The sequence below is a fragment of the Yarrowia lipolytica genome, chromosome 1D, assembly GCF_001761485.1.
Source record: "Yarrowia lipolytica chromosome 1D, complete sequence".
NCBI classification, from domain to species: Eukaryota; Fungi; Ascomycota; class Dipodascomycetes; order Dipodascales; genus Yarrowia; species Yarrowia lipolytica.
In genome coordinates, this window is record NC_090773.1 from 2,944,462 (window position 1) to 2,961,105 (window position 16,644).

The 16,644-nt window shown below is 47.0% G+C and overlaps 5 protein-coding genes and 1 non-coding gene across 6 annotated transcripts; 3 read left to right on the forward strand and 3 right to left on the reverse strand.

Moving 5' to 3' along the window:
• Positions 1-563: 563 nt before the first annotated feature.
• YALI1_D29457g (uncharacterized protein) lies at positions 564-1,184 on the reverse strand (the record flags this gene model as incomplete). Its single annotated transcript, XM_503167.3, has 1 exon — positions 564-1,184. The coding sequence occupies one exon, from the start codon at positions 1,182-1,184 to the stop codon at positions 564-566; it is 621 nt and encodes a 206-aa protein (XP_503167.1).
• Positions 1,185-3,626: 2,442 nt separating this feature from the next.
• On the forward strand, positions 3,627-4,970 carry YALI1_D29481g (uncharacterized protein; the record flags this gene model as incomplete). Its single annotated transcript, XM_503168.3, has 1 exon — positions 3,627-4,970. The coding sequence occupies one exon, from the start codon at positions 3,627-3,629 to the stop codon at positions 4,968-4,970; it is 1,344 nt and encodes a 447-aa protein (XP_503168.1).
• Positions 4,971-5,403: 433 nt separating this feature from the next.
• YALI1_D29500r lies at positions 5,404-5,552 on the reverse strand. Its single transcript, XR_011031479.1, has one exon. It is a non-coding gene; the product is annotated as a YALI1_D29500p (small nuclear RNA).
• Positions 5,553-5,752: 200 nt separating this feature from the next.
• YALI1_D29523g (uncharacterized protein) lies at positions 5,753-7,819 on the reverse strand (the record flags this gene model as incomplete). Its single annotated transcript, XM_503169.3, has 1 exon — positions 5,753-7,819. The coding sequence occupies one exon, from the start codon at positions 7,817-7,819 to the stop codon at positions 5,753-5,755; it is 2,067 nt and encodes a 688-aa protein (XP_503169.3).
• Positions 7,820-10,415: 2,596 nt separating this feature from the next.
• On the forward strand, positions 10,416-12,536 carry YALI1_D29549g (uncharacterized protein; the record flags this gene model as incomplete). The annotated part of the gene is made up of 1 exon (XM_503170.3): positions 10,416-12,536. The coding sequence occupies one exon, from the start codon at positions 10,416-10,418 to the stop codon at positions 12,534-12,536; it is 2,121 nt and encodes a 706-aa protein (XP_503170.3).
• Positions 12,537-14,966: 2,430 nt separating this feature from the next.
• YALI1_D29595g (uncharacterized protein) lies at positions 14,967-16,059 on the forward strand (the record flags this gene model as incomplete). Its single annotated transcript, XM_068282827.1, has 2 exons — positions 14,967-15,120; positions 15,920-16,059. 2 exons carry the CDS (start codon positions 14,967-14,969, stop codon positions 16,057-16,059), a joined length of 294 nt encoding a protein of 97 aa, XP_068138928.1.
• Between the last annotated feature and the right edge of the window lie 585 nt (positions 16,060-16,644).

Consider the following 16,644-nt stretch of genomic DNA (forward strand, 5'->3'; position numbering starts at 1 on the left):
CACGAAATCATGAATCACTTTTGTTCTTCAGCAGCGGACAAAATGTGAATTCACTGGTCCCACTCTTGCTCAACTAGTGCCCGGTTTCGTCACTATACCCCCGACAGTTTTTTAATCGTCCATTATCTATACGTTTTTGTACCGTGAATTCAGCGTTCACAATGTGTAGACAGAGCTTTCAAGCCATCACTCTTGAATGAGACAGTCACAAGACCACCCTGAAGACGTGGCAAATCACCTTGTAATCATTGGTCTCGACCTAAGTACTAGGTACAGTCTTTCATCCCCAATCCACCAAGCAACCAATCCACCTGCAACCAATCCACTTCAATAAAAATCCTTTTCCCTCCGTTTTAAGATAGATGCACTTGATATCAGCCACTCAGCAAGCCTCTTGTGTCCATCGGTGTTACCCTTCTCATTGTCCATGTCACGTACTAACTAGCTGCTTGAGGTTCTTCCTCCAACGTCAAACGAGCCTTGTTCTCGATCTCGATCCCTAGCCATGTCCCAATGTCGAAACACGAGCTACACTCATGTTTATGCCCCCTTGAGTCCTCCAATTACCGTCTCCACGCAGGCTCTCCACTAACGCCCCCCTGAGTCTGGCTCTGGCTTCTTCCCAGCTGTCTTAGCTTCTCCCTCATTCTGTCGTTGCCTGGGTTACCGTTTGCTCCTCCACCATTGCCCTGCGCCGGGCGTCCGTACGCTGTCTGTGCTCCATAAGCCGTTTGACCTCCGTACTGCTGTTGAGGATAGTTGTACTGAGACTGTTGCTGAGGAGCGCGGTTCACCTCAGCCGAAGAGCCTCGTCGAGCGTAAATATCTTGTAGAGAAGAAGGCGTGGAAGACACAGAGGGCCGTTTCGAGTATTGCCCTTGCTGCTGTTGCTGACTCTGTCCATAGGGGTTGTTTTGATTCTGGTTCTGATACTGCGACAAATCGGTATGTTCCGACCCGGGAGGCTCCAGCCAATCAGGAACAGAACCCGTCTTGGTGGCGTAGAACTTGACAAGCGACTGGTGAACGACGGTCGAAGTCTCAGTCTCTCCGTCCTGATCAGTGGAAGACGACACCGAGAGAGCAGACATGCTCATATTGACACCGCCGAAATCCTTCATTCGAGACCACACGCCCCGGCCCTTGTCCACGGGCGCCTTTGTGTTGCTGGTGTAGTAGGACATGGTAGTTAATGAGTGTAGTGTTGGTGGTGATGTTACTATTAACTTGACGATGAATGGGTGACGCCGTATGGTGTGGGGGTGTGTGCGAGTTTGGTCATGTGATTTTTGAACACCATATTGTGATCATATTAAAGTTCAATTGGTACCAATCGAATCCTCTCGGTGTCCTAATCTCAGTTACAACACAAACATGTCCTTATAACTACTCCGCAGCCCTCTCTGACGGACTGAAATCCTTCCTCTCTCATTCATCCTATTAATAGGGGTTTATGCCAAATTAAGGTTGTGATGACGTTTATCGCTTATTTAAGGTTCGGCTATTTTTTTGTCAGGGTTAGTAAGCGAAATACCGAGATATAGATTTCAGGATGGGATTGTCAAAAGTGATCATATCGAGCAATGGAAAGTACCGTTGATATTCTGAGGTTTTCAGCTGACCAATGGTAGTAATTCCAAACTGATTGGGTCAATAGTGCCGGTGGGAGATGACACTCATTGGTCGACTCCAAGTCTCGAACGCTGTGAGCTGTATTATGGTACGAGTGCGCGCTACACCACGATATTGTAGCATGGGTATTTGTGTCTGGTTTGCCAAAGTTCGACTTATAACGACTGCGGTTTTTCAAGAGATAGAAATTCAATACAATTTCCATTGGCACGATTGCAATAGTTCAAGGAGTATGTATGTTGTTTCAGAATCAACATCTGGCAATTTGTAGTAAATCTAACTGAACTCTGGGTATTGGACCGCTGTATATTGGAAGCTCTTCTCCTTGGTTTTGTATCTCTTTTTTGAGACTTCCATATAATTATGTATAAATAAAACCAGTTTTGGTCGATTTGTGAGCATTCCACAATGAGCAGCACTCTCATCGTCGATCCACGGCCATATCAAGTGAATAGTTGATGCAAGCTCAAAGAGATGGAGTTGCCTACTTGTAGGAAATGCGCGGTGAAAGCATTCTGGAAGTAGAAAGATACAGTACCTACAGTAAAAGAACAATTAGCGTACGTACTGTACTCGTACTCGTAACTTCCTAACGTTCAGCCCTGGATATCCTCAATAGAACCCTCCATACCACTCGTCTAAAAGATGATAGAACCATCTCACGAAGAGCTCTAACATCCAGATAATGACCATTTAACACCTTGTTTTGATACACAGGTGTGCCAATGCTGGTGATCTATATGTGAGTTGAGCCCCGTAGTCCATTGCCAACAAATCTACAGACCCCATCACCTTGGCACCTCAAGATAACCACCCGAACCTCCTCATCATGGTGCGTCAAATGATACCGTATACTATAGAGGTACTGTACCTTACAGAATACGTAAGTATGTGCTGATAAATCGACTCTCATCGCGGATACCTTCTCTACCCTAACCCAAACTCTGATCTTGTCATCCCCCTTTGCTGTATAACAGTCTGGGCAATGCAAGTTCATGTGGGGGTGTTGGCGGATGGCTATAAAGTCGGCTTTGAGAGGATCAAGGGTTAGGATCATATAGAGCAGGGTTTGGGATTCTGCTGGTGTCGTTTGGTTCCATCTGTCTACTGTCGACGTCCTTTTGAAGTGTCTTCCTTTTCCTTTGACACTTTTCGAAGCACATGGAAGGCTGTAAAAACCTTATCGAGGGGTGAAATTTCAGTGAAAAAAATATAGTGGCGGATTTGAGTGTGTTGCAGGGCTCGTATGGAGAAAAGGGAGGCAATGTTGGAATCGGCGTCACGTGATTGTTCGATTGGTCGTTTTAGAATTCGGAAAAGCTGCGAATCGGCGAATTCGACTCGGTCCACGTTCGTCATGCACTATGACCCATACTTGGGGTTTGGTCTCGATGTCAATAGTATATGATTGAGGTACGATATTGGAATAATGATACCGGCAATCGACTTCAACGAGCGAGAAGACCCCATTGAGAGGTTTAACTGGACCAAAAGTCGCATTTTCCAGCCAGCTCCGTTATCGGCAGAAACACATGGAAGACGATAGAGTTTCGATAGGTGAGTGGAGCAGCGCTGGAAATGGTGGTCTATAGCAGGGGGTACAGGCAAGAGGTGAGATCCGGAATAATGGCAATCGCTTTGGAAGGCTCGAATTAGTCAGCATTGAAAAGCTCAACCTGATATATTAGCCAGATCACCAGAAATGGAGTTGCTTCTGTGTTCATCCCATGATAACCGCACACAGAGGAGAATTATAGAGATGACTCCTACAGGATGCAATAATGGAGATAATCGAAAAAAGATACTACCAAACAAATCTGTAGACTCGAAATATCCATTCCAGCTTCTAAAACCCATCTCAAACTGTCCATCACACCCACACATCCCACCCTTCCACCATACGTCACCATACACTGTGCCAAACCTTATGCCAGAGTACATAATGACTCACCCATCCTCTTTCTACCCTCCTTCCAACTATACAACTATACAAAATGGCCGCCAAACAAGTTCTTCTGCTCGGCTCCGGCTTTGTTGCCAAGCCCACTGTCGATATTCTCGCTGCCACTGACGGCATTGAGGTCACTGTCGCCTGTCGAACTCTTGACAAGGCCAAGGCCCTTGCTGGCGATGTGGCCAAGGCCAAGTCTGTGGACGTTGAGAACCCCGAGTCCCTCGATGCCGCCATTGCCGAGTGTGATCTGGTCATCTCGCTGATCCCCTACATCCACCACGCCACTGTCATCAAGTCTGCCATCAAGCACAAGAAGAACGTCGTCACCACATCCTACGTGTCCCCCGCCATCCAGGCTCTGGAGCAGGAGGCCAAGGACGCCGGCATTGTTGTCATGAACGAGATCGGTCTTGACCCCGGTATCGACCATTTGTACGCCGTCAAGACCATTGACGAGGTCCACCGAGCTGGCGGAAAGATCAAGTCTTTCCTGTCCTACTGTGGAGGTCTTCCTTCCCCCGAGGACTCCGACAACCCGCTCGGATACAAGTTCTCGTGGTCTTCCCGAGGAGTTCTGCTGGCTCTGCGAAACGCCGCCAAGTTCTACAAGGACGGCAAGATCGAGGAGGTGTCTGGCGAGGACCTCATGACCCTGGCCAAGCCCTACTTCATCTACCCCGGCTACGCCTTTGTCTGCTACCCTAACCGAGACTCTTCTCCCTACAAGGAGCGATACGAGATCCCCGAGGCCGACACCATCATCCGAGGTACCCTGCGATTCCAGGGTTTCCCCGAGTTCATCAAGGTGCTGGTCGATCTCGGCTTCCTGTCTGACGACAACGTCGAGACCTTCGCTGTCGGCTCCAAGCCCGCCTGGAAGGATGCCCTGGCCGCCCAGGTTGGCGCCAAGGGCAACTCTGAGGAGGAAATCATCGCCGCCATCTCTTCCAAGACCAAGTTCAAGGACGAGGACGACAAGGAGCGAATCATCAACGGTTTCCGATGGCTGGGTCTCTTCTCCGACACCCCCATCACTGCTCGAGGCAACCCTCTGGACACTCTGTGTGCCACCCTCGAGGAGAAGATGCAGTTTGGTCCTCGGGAGCGAGACATGGTCATGCTCCAGCACAAGTTTGGCATCGAGTGGGCTGATGGAAAGACCGAGACCCGAACCTCCACTCTGGTCGCCTACGGAAACCCCGACAAGTACTCTGCCATGGCTGAGCTTGTTGGTGTCCCTTGTGCCGTTGCTGTCAAGCAGGTGTTGAACGGTACCATCAGCACTCCCGGTATCTTGGCTCCTGTCAACCCTGCCATCAACGGTCCTCTTATCAAGGAGCTGAAGGAGGATTACGGCATTGAGCTGATTGAGAAAACCCTCTAAGCGAACCACTTGAGAGTCTCTGAGAGAGTCTGGAACCAAGTTACAGGCCAACAATAGCCAGCTTGCGGTGAAAGCCAGCGTAAATAGTATTATATGATTGTTTATACGAGATCGTAACCGAGTCTGGAGCGAGGCTTCAAGTGAAAGGACTGTACACAGGGGATTCCCTAGATGAATTACAACCGAATCATCATCACCACCTAACTACAGCATCTTTTTGTAGTAGCTTGGTATGGCCCCAGAATCAGCATTGAAGCAGCATGAAGCCTCACAACGTCTAAAACGCGTTCGGCTTCTCACCGCCCCCCTAATGTTTCAGTGCCCATATCAGCTACGTTAAAGAACAAAAGCTGGGCCACCCACGTGTTAGCCAACGTCTACGGCGTATCAAGCCCCGAAGTTCAGACTTTTGGCCAACGACTTCAGAGTCTCACTTCGATCTTGAGGTTCCAAAAATTCCTCTAAAGCCGACTGTGGCAAGCCACAAGGCAATAGAGAGCGGTCATGGTTAAGTTTTCAACCAGCAAATACACAATCTCGGACGAATCCTCACTGATATGCGTAATGCCCGAGCATAAAGATGGGGAAAAAAAAAAGAAGCCGGAGGAGGCGCACCACAGGTGTATATATAGTTGGGAGGAGGGTTAGGGTTGGAGAGAAGGGTAAGTTTGAGAGTTACCCGGGGTGGGAGATGGTGTAAACTACTGTATATACAGAACTTCCAAGATGGCGTCTACTTGTACTGGCTTATTGCAAATAAATAATTACTGTGTCCTAAATATTTAGGCCCCGTCCCTGTGCTTCTGGTTGCCCTCGAAGTCGTCGACAATCACATCAACAATCTGGTCAACTTCGTCCTCCGTCTCAGTTGTCTCGCCCTTGGCGTCCTTCATCTCCAGAGGCCGCTCCTTGATGAGGAACACAAAGAGATAGCCCAGACACAAGCCCAGACACGTCCAGAACATGTCTTTGAAGGATCTGGAGTACATGAGCTTGGCTACTTTCTGAACGGGCTCAGAGTAGTTCTTGATGAGTGTAGTAGAAGCAGCAGCATCGGCACCAGTCAGTAGTTCTCTCAAGTCCGCAGGCAGCAAGTGTCCCAGTTCTTCATTCTCAGTCTGCATCTTGTTCTGGAACACAACTCCACCAATAGCAATACCGATGGAGAACCCGATGGTTCGAAGGAAGCCCCAGGTCGATGTAGCCGTGGCAATGTCCTGAGACTTGATATGGGTATGTAGAGCAATCAGAGTGGACTCAAAGTTGGGACCAATACCAATACCCCAGACGGTGACCCACATGATCTGCTTGGCGGTGTTGGAGTCGGGATTGAGAGTGACTATCATTCCGTTGAAGATGGCTGCCAGGGAGAAGCCAACAATCATGATGATCTTGTACTTGCCTGTCTTTGTAATGATGTATCCACTGATAGCAGAAGCCAGGCCCATGACAATGGCCTGGGGAAGCAGGTAGACGGCTGCTCCAATGGGGCTCTTGTTGTAAACAGACTGGTACATGAAGGGCGTAAAGTAGGAAACTGCCATAAAGGTGGTGGAGTGGAAAAAAGTGCAGAGAAGAGCTCCAGTTCGAGAGAAATTGGTGAATAACCTGGGGGGCATCACGGGCTCGTTGGGGATGTATTTTTCACACAGGACGAAAGCAATGTAAAGAACTCCACTCAGAACCAGACACACAATGACAGGAGCAGAGTTCCAGGCAAAATGAACTCCTCCCCAGTCCAGAGCCAAGAAAAGACACACAGTGGCGCACGTAATAAGAATAATGCCCAGAAAATCGATTCGTTTGAGTCCGTCTCTCAACGTCGTAGGAGGAGACTTAATGTTAGCCAGCCAAGCCATGAAAATGAAGCAAACCCCTGCAATGGGCAGGTTGAGGAAGAAACACCATCTCCACTGTCCTCCAGAGGCAAAAGCTCCACCAAGAAGAGGTCCCATGCATCCTCCAACGGCCCAGGTGGCTCCAATGGCACCCATAAATGTACCTCGGTACTTGAGATCAATGATATCGGCCACAATGACGTTCACCAGGTTGGAAATACCTCCTCCTCCAATACCCTGAATGACACGTCCACTGATCATCATGCCCATGTCGGTGGCAGCTCCAGCAATAGCAGAGCCAATCAGGAACAGTGCAATTGACAAGAGAATGATCGGTTTACGCCCAAAAATGTCTGCAAGAGCTCCATATGCAGGCATGGAAGAAGCACATGCAAGAAGATAAGAGGTTCCAATCCACGTATATCCAGAAGACGATTTCAAGGCAGCCACAATCTCAGGAAGCGCTGTAGTGATGATAGTCTCATCGATAGCCACGAGAAGTGTGCAGACACACAACATGAAACAAATAAGATATCGTCGTGTTTGAGATAAATGGTCCTGAGTCACATGCCCAGGTAAGGCGGGGGTTTCCGAGTTCATCGCGTTACCAGATTGGTCACCTGACTGCTCCTCGGAGTGATGACTCAGCCTTGATACTCTGGAACGATGGGTAAGTGTTCTCTGAAGGGTCAGTCCAGCCAAGGGTGGGATAGGGTAAGAGTTGTGTCTGTGGAGTGAGTCAGCACGCTGGCCATCTACCGCTGACTCAGCAGCCTTCTCGGCTTGCTCCTCCAAATCACGTGCTATATCAGGTGATGGGGTATCTCCTATTTTCTCTGAACCTGGGTCTAAGTCTAGGTATTCCTGGGATTCTTGCATGGAAGGGCTGTCTGTGAAGTTGCCAGTTGGGTCACATGAGTGAGACTGATCCGTCGAGTGCGTGATGTCGTCCAGTGGATCACGTGATCTGCCATATGACCCGGTCTTTTCTATCGACAGTGTATCTGGCATGTCTTTGATGTATAATGTGTGAATTATGCTGTGTATGCTGTAGTCACTTTGTATGCTTGGTCGCTTGTAAAACCTGAATGCTGAGTCACGTAGTATGCTTGTCACGTGTGTGGTCACGTGCTTTTGTTGAAGACCGTCTTCTTTCTTGTTAGTATAGGTCTTGAATCAGCCGGACCCAGGCTATATAAGTTGTACGGCTCCCACTATTTTTTGCCGCACTAAATATGCAACCTTTTTTTTTTTTGTCGAAGCTTAGACCAGCTTAACGAGAGGTTAAAAGCAGGGACACCATGCTCTGTTGTGATCCAGGACCAATGGAGAGTCATTAAAGGACGCATTTCGTTCGGAATGGCTGTCCGAGAATACCTGGGTTTTTGGTTTCATCAGAGCTCGAGTATCGGGCATGTTCAGATCCCCCCTTCATCCTACATCACTACGTCCCTATCTAACGTTAAACGGCCCCGATAGTGACTCAGAGATACGGTAGAGACGAAGGAGAAACACAGATACGTGGTGGAGCAGAAGCGAATCAGAAATTTTGACTCTCTAGAGCTGTTTCCGAATTGCTCTCAAACATTTCTGACCCTCCATTGCTCCTATATCACTCTACCAAATTTCAACGTTGCTATCTCGCTTATATTTAGCGCGGACTTCTCCGAACTTCATTCGGAACTTTGAATATGTCGCTGAAAAGTTGACGAAAGAGGCTCAGTTTGTGGCTGGAGACAGTTGGGACGGGGCCTTGGGACGGTTACCAGAGTATTGGCGGATTCCCAAAGTGTACAACTCGTTATCGAGCTTGATACAGGTCCTCGGAAAAGCCGAGGCGTTTAGACTGTAGCTAAGGGCAGTGCTACCACGAAACAACTTTTCAGATGCTACATGGACTAACCACCATAACCAATGACCCAGAGAACGTTTCACCGCGGAACACATCTCGGAAAAAAAGAAATCAGCCCATTTGCCACCGCTTGGCACCAGTATGACAGCCGTTGGTAAGCAGGTATCTGTAGGTACAGAGTTTGGCTTGGGGGGATGGGAAAGTCACCATAACAAGGCGAGAAAACATCGCAACGGAATTCTGATCAGATACATGCATTCGTCTTGGTGCGAGGAATCCAATGGTGTAAAAAAATTCATAATATCTTCATCAAGACTTATTCTAGCACAACTATTTTCACATTATGCTTATTTTCGCATCTATTACCAAGAAACGAGTCTAGACTCAGCCACATGTGAAGCGGATAAAAACAAGTGGGGCAGACGCGTTGCAAAGAGTCAGCATTGTAATGTGACGCCAAGAAGATGGGATTCCGTTGCTCTAGTCACGTGACGTCGTTGTGGCCCACTCATGACTAATCTGTGTACTCTCGAGTTTTGGTCGGATCGACATTCCGTTTTGAGAAATGCCTATTTGGGAGAAGCGGAAATTTCGCCACTTGTGCGAGTACTGTAGCCACAGATACACCTCGGAGAGTAGGTCGCGTGATATATAGGCTGTAGGACAAGTACAGACGATGTCGTGGTATTTTGTTAAATGTTAGTGCGATGCATAGCAGATGTTTTATAGGTGGAGAGAGGGGGAATATGGGGGGACAGTGGTTTGAGGAGTATGATGGCTTTTATTACAGCGAGTTGAGTAGAAGATGGTAGTATTTCACGTGATGAGGAGAGTAAGAGGATGAGAACGGTGATGGTTTTGTTGGTGGTGTGTGGGTTTAGATAGAGGTTGGTGAAGTGAATGTTTTTGTTTAACTATTTATTGAGTGATATTTAAAGTTTTATGGGTTATTTTGTTTATAACGAAGGGTAAGTGCCTAGACCGTATATGAGGCATTGAGGTGATATAGATGATGTAATAGAGTGATTGGTGTGCTAATTAAGAGTACTTCACTAAGTAGTACCCGGGGTCATTTATTTTCAAGACCGTCTTTTACCCTCGTACTGAACAGCATCGAAGTCCCTGTTGAAAGCCCTCCATCCGATTATATGTAACCACTGGATATTATAGTCTGGCTGCGACGCGAAAACTAGTCATGTGACTTCAGACTCAGAAACGCTGCACTCGTGACATTTGATATGAGTCATTTCTGGTCTCATTTGTAACTCTTTAGACGTGTTGAAGATCGTAAATGTAGGCTGAGAAGTTACTACTACAGTATAGTTACAGGTTGAGATGCCAGCTTTGAGAAGGGTCCGACTTTGGACCAAACCAGGACTTCATAGGGAATTGCCCCAAAAGAGCTTATGATTATTTCAATTTTCTATAAATCATTGAGTCGATGTATATGAAACAAATTTATGTCTCATTAATTTATTTAATTTTTAATAATTCACAGTATCATTCCGTCAAGCGAGCTCCATTGATGTGGTTAAGCTTCACAATTGGGCGATATATTAATCGGAGCCGTTAGAGGAGTGTTTCAGAACATCCTTATCAACACAACCGTTAAGCAACCACGTCAAATCCAAACATTCCCCCGAAGTTTCCCTACTTACTGGATACCACCAGAGAGTCTTGCATTTCAATCCGTGTTTGCCCTAGGACGTCAACACATATTCTCCCCCCACCACCAAGTCCAAATAAACTTCCACCATGCATGGCCAACCACATCAACATCTACACACCAGCCCTACAGCACCATTCAACATGACGATACCGTACCAGCCGTCGACATACTACGGCTGCAGCAACGTGACCGAGTCGTACAAGCCGCTGGGTAAAATCGGCGAGGGAACGTTCGGTGAGGTTTTTCGAGCTGAGCAAATCACCACCAAACGACATGTCGCTCTGAAAAAGATTTTGCTGCATTCCGAAAAGGAGGGCTTTCCGGTGACTGCGCTGCGGGAAATTCGGATTCTGAAGCTTCTGCGACACGAGAACGTGATCCCGCTAGTCGACTTGGCCGTGGAGCGAGGAGATCAGTCGAAAAAGGAGCGAGGGTGTGTCTACATGGTAACCCCGTACATGGACCATGATCTGGCCGGGTTGCTGGGAAACCAGTCGGTGCAACTTTCCCCGGCACACATCAAATGCTACATGCTGCAGCTGCTGGAGGGGATTGGGTACTTGCACGCCAAAAAGTTCTTGCATCGAGATATCAAGGCAGCCAACATTCTCGTGAACGACCAGGGCATTTTGAAGCTGGCAGATTTCGGCTTGGCAAGAGGCTACGACGGTCCCGCTCCAAACTCGCAAACTGCTGGTGTCAACACAGAGAATCTGACCGCTATGGTTGTCACAAGATGGTATAGACCCCCGGAGCTCATTCTCGGAGACAGAAAGTACACCACAGCTATCGACATGTGGGGAATTGGATGTGTGTTTGGCGAGTTCTTCACTCGAAAACCAATCTTCCCGGGAGCTTCTGATGTCGATCAGGGCTCTAAAATTTTTCAGGCAGTTGGAGTACCTACAGAAGACACCATGCCTGGATGGAGCGTGCTTCCTGGCGCCCAAAACTCTAACATCTGGGGCACAGACGCAACCAATAAGCTGGACAAATTGTTTGGGCGGCTGTCAAAGGACGGACTGGACTTTTTGAAAGGCTTGTTGTTGCTAGACCCTACAAAAAGACTGACAGCGATTGGAGGAAAGAACCATGCTTATTTCAAGACAGAGCCACTGCCTTGTCAACCACACGAGCTGCCAAAGTGGCAGTCGTCCCATGAACTCGATAACCATAAACGCAGAGAGCAGGAGAAGAATGAGTCAAAAGTTCAGCCGCCACCAAGAGAAAAACAGCCTCCCGTGAGAGAGCCACGTGATAGAGATAGATCTCGTGACTCAAGGCCTCCTCGGGAGCGTGACTCCCGTGACCGTCGTCCTCCGAGAGGCCGCTACGATTCGTTTGAACGACCCGAACGGCGTCCAGAAGGTCCACGTGATGGCCCGAGGGATAGAGACCGCGATGAGTATCCACGAGAACTCCCACCACGCGACCTACCTCCCCGTGACCTGCCCCCACGTGACCGAGATTACCCTCCTCGAGAACGAGACTGGGATCGACGGCCTCCTCCCAGAGATAGAGATTATCCGCCTAGAGAGAGAGATTATCCACCCAGGGACTCACGAGACCGAGATTATCATCCCAGGGATAGAGACTACCCTCCCCGGGACTCACGTGATTACCCTCGAGATTCACGTGACTCCCGTGACTCCAGACCCATTTCCCCTTCTAGAGAGCGGTTCCACAAACGTCCTCAATTCGACATGTACTCGGATACCGATTATGACCGAGAACGGGACGAAGACGACAGGAGACGGCGTCCGCTACCACGAGATAGTTCACGTGATATGACACGTGACGTGTACGTTCCTTCACGAGGTAGGGAGCCGAGGGAGCTACCCAAGGGTCCCCCCCCTGCGCCGGGAGATAAGGTGGAGGATAAGGGAGAGTCACATAATAAGGACGATAAGCCGTGTGATACGGAAAATCCACGTGATTCGGACAAATCGCGTGACTTGGGGCCTCCTCCAGGGCCTCCTCTTCCTGCTGACGGTCCTCCTCCTCCGCCTTCGTCGAATCCTCCTCGTCCTAGTGAGACGTATGGAGGAAGTCGACCTCCGTGGAGACGGGATTCACGCGATAGACGAGAGTCACGGGATCGTGACGGAAGGGATAGAGATGGACGGGATCGTCGCTTGTCATCGTCGAGATATGCTCGGGATGAGTTTGACGAGTATGGGAGGAAAAGACCGAGAATTGAGAGATAGCGAGCCAGCAGGAGCAAACAAGAAAGAACAAGAAAGCAATTGATTGGCTGTATGTTGTGAATCGGTGTTTTACCATTGGTCTGCTTGCTTTTCTCTACCGCTTGAGAGGTACCTTGGAGGAAATAGTTACTGGATAATGTACTTCAAGAAGAGACCCCCCAACAATATACAGCATATAATAAAAGAGTATTAACATCGTATGGCTGTAGATGAGATGATCAGATGAGGACTTGGTTAGAGTGACATTGAATACTTAGCTGATGCACATGTGTATAGACCAGTTGCTCCAATGTCTCTATACCAAGGCTCCTTGGCTATTCTGGAACCGAACCAATACTAACAAACGTACAAGTAAAATGACTTATAAGTCTCTATATTACTTTAGATGTTTGTTCAACTTAACACCAGAAGAACCGTAGGTGTAAGCTCTCGTGGCACCTGGATTAATCAAACTACTCCTGTAAAATTCCGTCAAATACACATTCACTTCAATCAATGACCATCAGTTGACTACCGCCTAGACTTTTTCTCTCTTCCTCAGCTTTCCAAACAGTTTTTGAGATGGGCTTCGAACTGAGCGCTTGTGAAGAGCTCTCCGCAGATTGGACATTGTAGTTGCTGTTCGTCCATGATTTTGGGCTGTTCTGTAGGTGTTGTAATGATTAAATGTCCCCCAGTTCGTTTATAAACTGGCCAAAATATCGACAGCCTCAAATGTCACACTTGTCCACAAACTCCAGAATCGAACAACCAGCAAAAAAAAACATACAGAGTTTCTCATGAGCTGGAGAGTGTGTGCCTCTTGACTGCACGCTGGAATGGATCACTCGTTCTGTGGAGGGAATTTGGGATAATATTGGCACTATTTGAATACCGGAGCTCTCATAGTAATATCCTGATATTATCTGCTTATACATCGAAGAAATAGCCGAGTCGTGGCCTGGCTTTCCATGTCCGTCGTGTGTCTGGCGTATGAACCCGACCCCACATTTGGGGCTGACTGACGTAGGAAATTGGTGTTGGTGTTGTACAGTAGATGAGACAAAATTGATATTGATTTTGAATAATAGTCAAAGGTGCCAGATATTCTATCAGGTTTCCGTACGCTCAATTGGTTTTGATTCACGTTTTGGATTCTCTCGCTTGGTTGTGCTGAGTGGAATGTAGAAGACCGATGTTTTCCTCACACATTCCTGACTGGTCCAAAAATGATCAACTCGTATCGAACTTGAGCCTGTATACATTCTCCACCATATCTCCTTGTATGTACGATACTTCTCGTATGTCAGACAGTACATAGTGTACGTACTGTACCTTTTTTTAATTTTTATAATACTGTACCATTATACATCGTCAGCCCCAACTTCACCTCAACTAATTCCATGAAGTCCGCTGATTTTCCAACTAAACACACAGACCATGCGCAGCAGCTCCTGAATCAGACTCACACAACTGGATCTCTCAAAACACAAGAGAGAAATAATAACTATATCATCAATAGCCCACCAAATGGACCCCTTCCATATTTTCCTTCCACCTCTGCTCCAACCCCAACACGGATACAAAACTGAATCTATCTATCACATCAGTTGACCCATACACCTTGGAGATATCACATCAGGAAATGTCGATATGGGGCATTGAATCGTACACTAATATAAGTCCCTCATCATTATCTCCGTATCAGACACAAACACCATCATTACTCTCTGGACTATTATGAGTTGGGGACACGAACACGATATTTTTGTTGCCAGCTACGTGGAGCGACATCAGAACGAAGACATCCAAAAGTCCGTTTCTTACCTGTTTGTTTATTTCAAGGGTCAATTTGACTATGAGGTCATCTACGACAAGGTCTTATGGTGGAAGGGTCCCATTTAGCGGAGCACTATCGACGTATTGAATATGTTTTTGGCTGTATTTGCACGTAGATGAATCACTGAACCGTAGAGGTATCGGCCGTGTGTTGGACTTGCAACCTATCGCGAGATCACAATAGAACACAATATTACAGTATGTACTAAATTTTTACATTCAACATTTATGTATACTTCTGAAAGTATTTATTAAATATATAACCAAGTTTCCACACAAGCCTCATCCTTGCCTCGCCAGCACAGCTGTTACACTATTGTGGACATAATTTGGGGAGACAGATGGTGGGGGCATTATTTGACCTGTTATCAGTTCATTCCACGGTCTATGAGGAGAAAACATTGTCGCACATTCAGTGCAAGAGACCCGTTTTGCATCATTGTTCTAGATCATACTCGTCACATATCCTTAACGAGAGCAAACGAAACGATAGTGTATTGTACAAACATGGGGCCAAAAATTCAGTATATAATATATACTGTACGTAAATACGAGTTACGAGTGGCACAGATTCATTGTATTTCAGCTACGACTACGATACCACGCTTGGCAATGAAGTGGGAAAACGAACACGACGAATTTGTGGCGAGATACGTGGAACAGAATCCGGACGACCATGTCGATTTGTCTGCATTCTTTCTCTTTGGCTACTTCAAGGGTCGGTTTGACATTGACTTTATCAAGAGGAAAATCAAGATATGGAGGGGTGAGATTGATCCTTTGGATTAATATGCGTCTGTAATGAAAGTAATGTCAGAAACGTCTGTTACTATAGTGTGAAGTATTTCTAGATAGCTACTTGTAGGTTCTTCAGCCTCATTAACCAAACGATTCTAAGTCTTACCTTTCGTTTTTTTACGGTACAATTTGTCAAGTCTATCAAGTAGCTATCGGGGTTGGTTCAGGTTGGAAAATGGCTCTATAAGTAGCACATCGTCTGCATACAACAAGTAATGTACTCACGACTACTGTAGACAGACCAAGATTTCGAGACTGCAAAGACCCAAAGATAAACGATACTCCTGCCTTTATTACAGTGCCAGAATTCCATCAGTAGCTTTGCCGATCTCCTCACAATGACTATCGCAAATGAACATGCATCCTGCTTGTAACCACATTCCAACATCTACACTGCTTGGATCCAGACTGTACACATAAGGACTTTGCGACCCCGCAGACCCTGAAGATGTATCTGTAGCAGCACGGTGACATATTATTGAGCTGCGTGTCCCATGGTTGTCTAAGTATGAGTCTCTCTTTGTTCGAAGAGAGCTATTAGTGGGACCTACTGCAAGCCCCATCCCCAGCCCCATATCACCCCAGACAGCAGATGATATTATTTGCGATGCTGAATTTGGAGAGATTGAATTTGAATATACTTGGGGCCAACAGCTTTATATATAGTCGCCAAAATTCGTACCTTGTATCCTATATCCCGTCACAAACACACTCGCTACTACCACTTTCGCAACTCGCCATCATGGACTCCTGGGGACTGAAACAAGACCAAATTGTGGTGCGCTACATCGAGGCCCACATGACCGAGCCGCCCGAGTCGACGGCCAGATCGCTGATGCCAGTGCTTCCCGAATTCGACTTTTCCTTCGTTCTCAAGAGAGTCAAGTACTGGAAGGGTATTCCCTAGAATCCGGTTAACCTCTCCGCGAAACCCCACATCTACATTGTGTCCCAAAGTTCCATAATTATATGCATGTCGTATTTCGTGCGTCGCTCATGTAGTCCTGCAGGTTCGATGCGGTCAGACTTCGAAGTACGATTGTACAAAACAGAAAGATTACGACTAATTGTAGAATGCAAATCAGCTTCTGGATTAGATATCTTGTACATAGAAGCGGTTTGAACCCATAGGCGATCTCCGTAGTACGGTATGAAGACTCCTTTACAGTCACTGAGTGAATATACTGGAGCATTTCGGAGTAGCCCTGTTGAAAGATCCTATACCAATTCATCGCCTGATATTTGGCAATTGTGGTGCCTTAAACTACAAGAAAACATGATATCAATATGTGAGATTTTTTGAGAGGTTCTTTGGATTGGTGATATATATACATGGAAGTGATACAATTGGAAATATATGGTGCTGTCGGTCTCTTTCATTTCAATTGTCTGAGCCTGATTTATAAAAGCAGCACTATTCTGAAGAGTATTGGTTTCAAGATTATTAGGAAAATGGACTAACACGGTCGTTCTGGTCTCAAAACACAACTTT